This window comes from Poecilia formosa, unplaced genomic scaffold (genome assembly GCF_000485575.1).
Source record: "Poecilia formosa unplaced genomic scaffold, Poecilia_formosa-5.1.2 Scaffold550, whole genome shotgun sequence".
NCBI lineage: Eukaryota > Metazoa > Chordata > Actinopteri > Cyprinodontiformes > Poeciliidae > Poecilia > Poecilia formosa.
Window position 1 is genome coordinate 43,793 of NW_006800489.1, and position 9,839 is coordinate 53,631.

The 9,839-nt window shown below is 38.1% G+C and overlaps 1 protein-coding gene across 1 annotated transcript; it reads right to left on the reverse strand.

Moving 5' to 3' along the window:
* Positions 1-5,184: 5,184 nt before the first annotated feature.
* Positions 5,185-8,627, reverse strand: LOC103129495 (cell surface glycoprotein CD200 receptor 5-like). Its single transcript, XM_016665156.1, has 6 exons — positions 8,549-8,627; positions 7,341-7,682; positions 6,356-6,628; positions 6,157-6,241; positions 6,028-6,070; positions 5,185-5,859 (listed from the first exon to the last, which is right to left on the reverse strand). Exons 1-6 carry the CDS (start codon positions 8,625-8,627, stop codon positions 5,806-5,808), a joined length of 876 nt encoding a protein of 291 aa, XP_016520642.1. The 3' UTR covers positions 5,185-5,805.
* Between the last annotated feature and the right edge of the window lie 1,212 nt (positions 8,628-9,839).

Sequence of the window (9,839 nt, forward strand, 5' to 3'; positions counted from 1 at the left end):
TTCCTTTGTGGGACTGTTGCGATAGTGGTTCCCTCACGTCAAGTGCAGCCTTTAAACTACCACCTACACTTCCTGTGTTGTCACGTCACTCATCGTATACCTACACAGGATGAATCTCATGTCTGAAAACAGTAGTTTCATTTCCAGCTTATTGCATTATCTTATTTTTCAGCAGTGTGACAACTGACAATAAAATAAGACAAGCAAGCTACCTCTCTTTAAATCTCATCTTCCACCTGAGACCCTTGAAGACATCGACTTTCTGTCTGAAGGTGACAAGCAAAAAGTCCCTTGCAGTGAAAGTTTATTTGGCTCATTATGAGATGTCACGTTCTTACCTGCATCCCCATTAAAAGTTCCAGTGTAAAAAGACACTGCTTAACAACTGTTTGCTGTCAAAGTGAATGGGCGATTTGCAGTTTCCATAAGTGTAATTATTACTCGCTGTAATAAACCTTTAGCGATCACAGAGTTAACTGATAAAAGGAGCAGTGTGGTTATTATCTGAGCTTTTTTTCCAGACTTTGTGGTGAGTACATGTTGCAATAAGACATCTGTGCATTGCACCAGAGAAGAGAAAGTACAGTAAATTGACTCAGATTTCCTGTTCACTACTCTGTATTTTTTTCTACATAATGTGTGTTGATGAATAGCCTGCTTCTGCTTAGTATCAAGTGCAACTTCTCAAATTTATATGAACAACAAAAAATGAACCACAACGGCTATGTCTCATTTTTTCTGACAAAACAAGAAATGAATGACCAAAATGCAAAGTGCTATGTTTGGAGAAAAACCCAACACAGTACATCACCACAAGTAATTCTTAACAGCTTTCAAGACAGGTGGCAAATACTTAGGTGATTATGTTAAAAACCCTACAAAGTTGTTGTGAAAAGTAAATTTCTCTGTAATCCAAGTCAGCAAATCTGTCTGGGTTTTCTTACTTGGTATGATAAAGAGGAACTTTGCAAACAAAACAAAAATCCCAAGAATCAAGATCAAAGTTTAAAAGACTTTAATAAAGAAAATCGTGCAGTAGAGCGCTCAGAATAAAACAAATCCCTCTGCTCAGTAGAGCCACAGATGTGTTTTACAGATGTAGACAAAATCAAACAGCTCAGAATCCTTTCAGTTGACAAGTGAAGAAATAAAAAAGGTAAAAAGTTCTGCAAAAAAATTATTTCCTCACCAGCCTCTATCACATAACTGATTAGTGTCAGCTGACCCCTGACCTTGTAGATTTTGGTTTATGAGTGTTTGAAAAATGTTCTAAAACTATGTATTTTTCAGAGTGTTGGTCATATTGCTAACAGAGTCCTTGTTTCAGCTGATGCAGGTGAATTCTACGAACCTGGACTCTGATTTGCAACATACCTTCACTTTAATGGACCTTACCACAGGGTCCGCGTTTCATTGGCTAATGCCCATTTGACGTCACTGCGCAGCTACCACGTGCTTGACCGTCTCAAAACAAAAGCTACAGTAGTAAACACATGCTAATGTAGATTGTGGACTAGCAGACCACAATCTACACAATCAAAGTTTTTGTGACAGAACTCAAATAAGAATGGTTCTCCACTGTCAGTGGGGAATCTGTACAGGCGATGTCAGGCATCCTGATCGTATTTGTGGAAATAAAATTCACAGATTTCCCAAATCTGAAACGCAAAGCCTAGCTTGGATCAAAGCTTGTGCACGACCGCATTTGCAGCTCAACCGTCGTAAGATCAATAAAAACAAAGGAGTGTGTGCTGGTGTAAGTATTACTTTGCTTTCTTTGTGTTTAGTGAATGGGGATATTTTGAGCGGCCCTGCGACACACTGGCGACCTGTGCGACCCCGCCTCTCGCCCGGAACGTTAGCTAGACAGGCACCAGCACCTATATAAAATGTAAATATATTAAATATTGTAAGGTCTTAAGGAGGCCTATAATGTGTTAACAATGACCCCCAAGTCGGAAAAAAAGTCAATAATAAACACATTCATTATGAAAACCTTTTAGCTAAGTACAGCATAATGGCAGTACTCATACAACTTCTACACCTTGAAGCCTGTCTGTTACACAGTCTTACGTTAGCTGAACAGATCAATATGCAATGTGTACCGTATCTGACATACATTAAAGATTTTATTTTACCTGAAAAGGCTTTTTACGAAACTATAATCATGTTAGCCACGCTAGCACCGAGTAACAGGCCTTTGGCACACTCAAACATTTGCCAACAACAGAAATCACTGATTCCAAAAGTAACCCTCAAAACCATGAATGCCGACTTACCCAGCCTTGCAAGAACAATAGGCATCAGTGATCTTGTCCACAACTATATTTATGCTGAGGGTGTGAGGATCTGCTGTTTTCCTCATCTGTCGGTAGCATTTAGTTGTGACGCGCACAATGTTGGAGGCATCGCGTGGCTCAAACATCTTGATGTCGTCCAAAAAACATGACATGAACTTGTTGGTTCCCCTGTACATTGTCTTGGCTGATATTTTTTTTTTGAAAATCCGGCAGAAATGCTACACTAATCGACTCAGAAATACTTTGTAGACAGTCAGTTGAAACGAAAGACGCCATGTTTACACATAGAAACTAAGCTCTGCGAGGCTTTGTTTGTGAGACATGCAGCCACGTGGGACTGTCGAGGGGCGTTTCTGGGAGGGGCATGGTAAGGTCCATGTAGTTCAATATTATATTTTCATTCTCACTTTATGAATCTCACTATGCAATCATTGCTCTGTTCTTTGGTGGGACAATTTTTTTATGCGTGGGAAATTAAGCAGAAGATACACATAGAAGGGAAAAAAAAAGTTCTTTCCAAAAAACATNCTAGCTTGGATCAAAGCTTGTGCACGACCGCATTTGCAGCTCAACCGTCGTAAGATCAATAAAAACAAAGGAGTGTGTGCTGGTGTAAGTATTATTACTTTGCTTTCTTTGTGTTTAGTGAATGGGGATATTTTTGAGCGGCCCTGCGACACACTGGCGACCTGTCCAGGGTGTACCCCACCTCTCGCCCGGAATGTTAGCTAGATAGGCACCAGCACCTATATAAAATGTAAATATATTAAATATTGTAAGGTCTTAAGGAGGCCTATAATGTGTTAACAATGACCCCCAACTCTGAAAAAAAGTCAATAATAAACACATTCATTATGAAAACCTTTTAGCTAAGTACAGCATAATGGCATAATGTGTAACAGACAGGCTGTGTAGCCTGTCTGTTACACAGTCTTGCGTTAGCTGAACAGATCAATATGCAATGTGTACCGTATCTGACATACATTAAAGATTTTATTTTACCTGAAAAGGCTTTTTACGAAACTGTAATCGTGTTAGCCACGCTAGCACCGAGTACCGTGTATCAGGCCTAGGCACACTCAAACATTTGCCAACAACAGAAATCACTGATTCCAAAAGTAACCCTCAAAACCATGAATGCCCGACTTACCCAGCCTTGCAAGAACAATAGGCATCAGTGATCTTGTCCACAGCCATATTTATGCTGAGGGTGTGAGGATCTGCTGTTTTCCTCATCTGTCGGTAGCTTTTAGTTGTGACGCGCACAATGTTGGAGGCATCGCGTGGTTCAAACATCTTGATGTCGTCCAAAAAAAGATGACATGAACTTGTTTGTTCCCCTGTACATTGTCGTGGCTGATATTTTTTTTTTTTTTGAAAATCCGGCAGAAATGCTACACTAATCGACTCAGAAATACTTTGTAGAAAGTCAGTTGAAACGAAAGACGCCATGTTTACACATAGAAACTAAGCTCCGGGAGGCTTTGTTTGTGAGACGTGGAGCCACGTGGGACTGTCGAGGGGCGTTTCTGGGCGGGGCTTGGTAAGGTCCATGTAGTTCGATATTATATTTTCATTCTCACTTTATGAATCTCACTATGCAATCAATGCTCTGTTCTTTGGTGGGACAATTTTTTTATGCGTGGGAAATTAAGCAGAAGATACACATAGAAGGGAAAAAAAAAGTTCTTTCCAAAAAACATGTAGTGCTTGGGGTCAGGGAAGGCTGACTTGCAATCTGATGATTGTTCCAAGATTTTTAATAAAAATCCTAATAATTAGCATCATCAGTCTTTCTCCCATTTTGGTTGTTGTCCAGGTCCAGCTGACAAAAAAAAAGAAAGTAAGAAACACAAAGACAAAAATGAAAAATGAAAATATTATTCCAAAGGTCCTGGCTGAAGTTGGACAACATAAATTTCTGCTTGTTTTGTAAGGTAATTCATTCCCTCAAAATAACTTTCATGGCTTGTTAAAGCAGAAAACAGCCTACCGCTGGTATTTTGGGTTGTGAAGTGTTATGAGGAGAACAGCGGCTGGTAGAGAAAGAAAGAGACCATAAATGAGAACACGTTTTATTTTAGATACTGGGTAAGGAAAGATAATTTAATAAATCGCTCACCATTTCTTTAGTGCTAAAAGAAAGACGCCTGCTAAAGTTAAGATGATCACCAAAGTGACACGCATCCACAATAGAGTCGAATTTTCTGTAGGAGACACAAAGAATAATTAACACTGACTATGTTAATGACAATGAAAGTTCTAACTAAGAAATACAGAAATGTAAGTAAACAGTTCACTTCAGTCTGCAATACTCTGACCTTCTCTGAGTTCCGGTACCAGAATTTTTTCCTGATCCCAGAAACGGTGCTGGACAATGCAGGTCAGTTCTTCTGGGCAGACGTCTTCCAGGAGCTCCAGATGACTCTCTACTGTTACAAATCCATCTGGGTCCAGCTGAGTTTTCACTGCAGGCTCTGAGCTGCCTCCATAACTCCAGCTTATGTTGGCAACTGGTGTTCCTCTTTCAGCTCTGCACAGTGCCACTATTTTGTTCCCCTTCCACTCCAACCAGGCAGATAAAACAGGAGGAACTGAACCAAGGAAGACAAAACCATAATTAAGTAAAACCTTACGCATCAGGTGACTAAGCCAAATTTTTTGGACTGTTCTTTCTGAGGTCAGTAAATCATGCAANTGCTCTGTTCTTTGGTGGGACAATTTTTTTATGCGTGGGAAATTAAGCAGAAGATACACATAGAAGGAGAACAAAAAGTACTTTCCAAAAAACATGTAGTGCTTGGGGTCAGGGAAGGTATTGAGGAATTAAAAGGTGCCAAACTCATGAAATAAGAAACGGTACACAAACTCCATTCTCTCCGGCTCACAGACAACCAGGAAGACATTTAATGCACATCTGCGGATTCACACATTACATTTTCATCATCTCAATTTCATCGTCTCAGAATCCAAAATGTCTTGTCTCTTACTTCTGACATCAAGTTTTTATGCAGTTCCAGCTCTACTGTTGTGTATTGGGAATCTTTGACCAATGGCATTACTGGACCTCGCTTGCGTAGCACTTCTGGCTCCGTCTGTGTGTTGGAAGTTCAGAGAATTAGGGCTTGACCTCCTGGAAATTAAATGTGCTCCATCAGAAGAACTATTAGTCAAGTTGTTGGTTTCTTATCTGTCCAAACAAATATTCTTCCCCAGTCCTGGCCGACTTCCTCGCACGCAAGCAGGAAAAGACGTTTGCCAGAAGTTTCTTGCACAACTTAACCTTTCCCTCTTTGGTGATTGCTTATTCCATATTCCTCCATTCTGAGTTCCTTTCTGACTTCTAGGTCAGATTGACCCAGTACATTTGACACAGTACATTTCTTTTCAGTCAAAACATATCTTAATGTGAATCAACCAACAACATGCCTTTTAGTATAATTATATTCTTCTACAAAGGCTGACTTGCCATCTGATGATTGTTCCAAGATTTTTAATAAAAACCCTAATGATTAGCATCATCAGTCTTTCTCCCATTTTGGTTGTTGTCCAGGTCCAGCTGACAAAAAAAAAGAAAGTAAGAAACACAAAGACAAAAATGAAAAATGAAAATATTATTCCAAAGGTCCTGGCTGAAGTTGGACAACATAAATTTCTGCTTGTTTTGTAAGGTAATTCATTCCCTCAAAATAACTTTCATGGCTTGTTAAAGCAGAAAACAGCCTACCGCTGGTATTTTGGGTTGTGAAGTGTTATGAGGAGAACAGCGGCTGGTAGAGAAAGAAAGAGACCATAAATGAGAACACGTTTTATTTTAGATACTGGGTAAGGAAAGATAATTTAATAAATCGCTCACCATGTCTTTAGCGCTAAAAGAAAGACGCCTGCTAAAGTTAAGATGATCACCAAAGTGACACGCATCCACAATAGAGTCGAATTTTCTGTAGGAGACACAAAGAATAATTAACACTGACTATGTTAATGACAATGAAAGTTCTAACTAAGAAATACAGAAATGTAAGTAAACAGTTCACTTCAGTCTGCAATACTCTGACCTTCTCTGAGTTCCGGTACCAGAATTTTTTCCTGATCCCAGAAACGGTGCTGGACAATGCAGGTCAGTTCTTCTGGGCAGACGTCTTCCAGGAGCTCCAGATGACTCTCTACTGTTACAAATCCATCTGGGTCCAGCTGAGTTTTCACTGCAGGCTCTGAGCTGCCTCCATAACTCCAGCTTATGTTGGCAACTGGTGTTCCTCTTTCAGCTCTGCACAGTGCCACTATTTTGTTCCCCTTCCACTCCAACCAGGCAGATAAAACAGGAGGAACTGAACCAAGGAAGACAAAACCATAATTAAGTAAAACCTTACGCATCAGGTGACTAAGCCAAATTTTTTGGACTGTTCTTTCTGAGGTCAGTAAATCATGCAAACATTATTTTATTGCAGAAGATAAAAAGTCAACATTGTGTATCCACATGTTTTTGTCTGTGTTAACGTTCTTCAAGGTTCTTATCTTGAAAACTGATTTAACTAAAAAGGTAATTAACCCTTTCATGCATAGTGGTCACTACAGTGGACAGCTATCTACAAGCCATTTTCTTGTGCTTCTTGTGGATTTTTATGTTATAAATGCACACAGACCACTGAAGTGGACACTAATGCATCATAAAATAAACTATCAACTACTGGCCATCAGCTGCAAATGCAAGAAATTATTTTTGTTAAATCCAATATGGCCGACAGACAAAAAAGCATGCCAACCGACCCGGTCCCTCCTTCTACTGTAGACGACTCTTGCAGGTAAAAAGAATATTGTGACATCAGATACCCCCTAAAGAACAATAGTACTGATGTATTTTTTTCAAATAACAACTTTGTATTTGGAGAAAATTTCAATTGATCACCCAATTTTTAAAAAAATTTTCCTACTTTTTTATGCCTTAAGAAAATAAAAAAAAATTGAAAAAAATCCTGACACAAAGGATCATAATTCATGCATGAAAGGGTTAAAAGTCACTTCTCACCCTAAATGACCTACCTGTCACAGCCACTTTGATGTTGTAGTTTTCATTTCCTCCATTGTAAACCGACTCACACTTGTAGAGTCCAACATCGTCAGCTGAAAGGTTTGGGACGTGCAGATACAACTGACCGGTGGAAGTCTTTTGGATAGATTTTCCATCTTTGCAAGAGTCAATACCTGAGTTGTCATTTACAAAGGAGATCTTACAGTTTTTGTTTTTCAAGTGAATCTCCCAGATTATAAATACGATGTCAGCCCTTGTCTTGTTAGTGCAGGTCAGGTTAATGTTGGTCCCAAGATTGAAAGCAACATCTCTGTTGACTGAGGCGGAAAAAATAGTGATTAAATGGTTAATTGCTTAATATTGCAATTTAAATTAATTTATTAAACATAAGTTACTCATGCATAAACAAACACACAAACCATTGTGCTGGGAGAAAGCAAAATAGCATAAAGAGAAGCCATGCATGCTCTGGCAAGAGCCATCAAGCTATCCACAGGAAGAATCCCATCATTGCTGGATAAAAGACATAAATTTGTCTTTACCAGCATTTCTGGGTCTCATGTCTGAATGTTGTGTTCATATAAAAATCACAATTCCCAGTTTTTCGCTGACACATTTTCCATTGTTAATAGATTTTTTTAAGCTTATCTTCTTGCAGTCACCTCACAACCTCAAAATTCAACGTTATATATATGTGTGTGTGTGTGTGTGTGTGTGTGTGTGGTGTCTGACCATGTCTATTTCTTTAAGACCACAGTGTGAACCTCTATGGGCTATTTCCAGCATGACTTCTTGAACTTTGTCATGAGTTTATGGTTCTCCACTGGCCTCCACAGTCACAAGATCTCAGTACGACAAGATTCTTGACACAACAGCTCCATGTCTACTTAAATAAAAATGTATTAATTGATAACATTCCTAATGTTGAATAAAAGTGCAATGCATTCTCTCAACCCGGAAATGTAATGTGGAATATAAGATACAAAGAACACTGTGTGGACTGTGTCGTTGAATTTTTAAAAGAAATATAATAGCAGACTTTTTTTAAATTATTTTTTTATTTTTATTTTACAAAATTATGAAATAATGAAGTTTTATAACTATGTCAGAATTAAATACTTCGAGCTTCATCGGAGTGCAAATTCTGATTTCCTGAAATGTACCCGTTCAAGAACATGAAACATTACAGTCACAAGTTTAAGGTGTCAACAATCCAAACCTGCATCTTGAGTCCATGCTTCAAACATGGAGATGACCACAGTATAAATCCATGTCCTGTACACCCTCTTTGTTCGCATTTTTGTGTAGCTTTGTCTTAGGTATGGCTGCCAAACCTCAAAACTTTAAAGACAGTCTCTAAATGGCCACATAACACCAAGTTGCTTGCATTTCCTGAGCTTTGAAGCCACCGGGTGCACTCCCACACAGGATGACGTGTCACGGCTGAAGATGTGACCTTCCATTTTCCAGAATTATGCAAGAACACATTAGTCTAGCCAGTGTTGTAAAGTTTTTCTTCTTAAATTAATAATATAATAGATTTTTTTTTAAATAATTATTTTACATCAAAATTTGAAAACCTTTGTAAGAAGTTTTTGAGTCAGTAAGGCCCAGTGTATTAATCATTTATAGAAAAGGTTGAAAAAATCTATAAATGTAGATGAGGAAAAAATGAGTTAGTGTTTGCAACCCCAACATCTTTATAGTGGTTTTCTATACCATGTAAAGCAGAGTGTCAGACGTGGGTTTTTTTTTTTACTTTCCATCAAGTGAACTTGTTCTGAATTTACCAGATGGTAGACACTGCAAAGTCCACAAGTGTTAAAAAGATTTAAAATACTTTATATTTATATATTATAGTTTCTTTTGATGACACTTACAAGAATGTTACTTCTAAATTATGGATGTTTGTTCCCATCAGAACCAGTTGCACTTTCAGTTCAGTGAATTAATTGCCTTTATTCTAGAGTGCAAATAATGCCATACTTTGTAAGCCATGCAATATTAAGAGGATTAATAGTAAAATTTTATCCTAATCTATCTGGATGACTGGATTCAACTGAATTGTCTTTGCAAAGTGACTCAAGAGGTCATTTCTGAATCAGGATTATATCAATAAAACCCTGATTCACTGTTAAAGTAGGGTCACAGGCTTAGGGTCACAAATTAAAGACATGCTCTTCAACAGCAGGAACCCATATGCAAACAGCGATTCAGTCACCCCTTCATGGTTACTTTATTTATTTATTTATTTATTTATTTATTTATTTATTTATTTATTTAGTGTAGTAAATTTCTTAATCAGGGACCTGAGTCCGAATTTGTACTACAAACAAGCAAGGTGGTATGACAGTAAAAAAAATCCTTGAATCCTTGAACAAACATGCTGATTAGAAAAAGTTATTATAAAACACATGGTTAAAATATATGCTTCTTCATGTGTATTGGGTTTCTTTCTAATTATCATGAGGATAAATGTTATGTTATGTTATGTTATTTCGCTAAGTTAT

What these genes read in the sequence shown, in the direction of transcription:
- LOC103129495 (XM_016665156.1), bottom strand. Translation starts at nt 8,627, where the DNA reads ATGCGAACAAAGAGGGTGTACAGGACATGGATTTATACTGTGGTCATC. An exon ending in AGCATGGACTCAAGATGCAG is followed by an intron (nt 7,683 to 8,548) that starts GTTTGGATTGTT and finishes TGCAATATTAAG; the next exon opens with CAATTAACCATTTAATCACT. An exon ending in CTTTTAGCGCTAAAGACATG is followed by an intron (nt 6,071 to 6,156) that starts GTGAGCGATTTA and finishes TTTCTCTACCAG; the next exon opens with CCGCTGTTCTCCTCATAACA.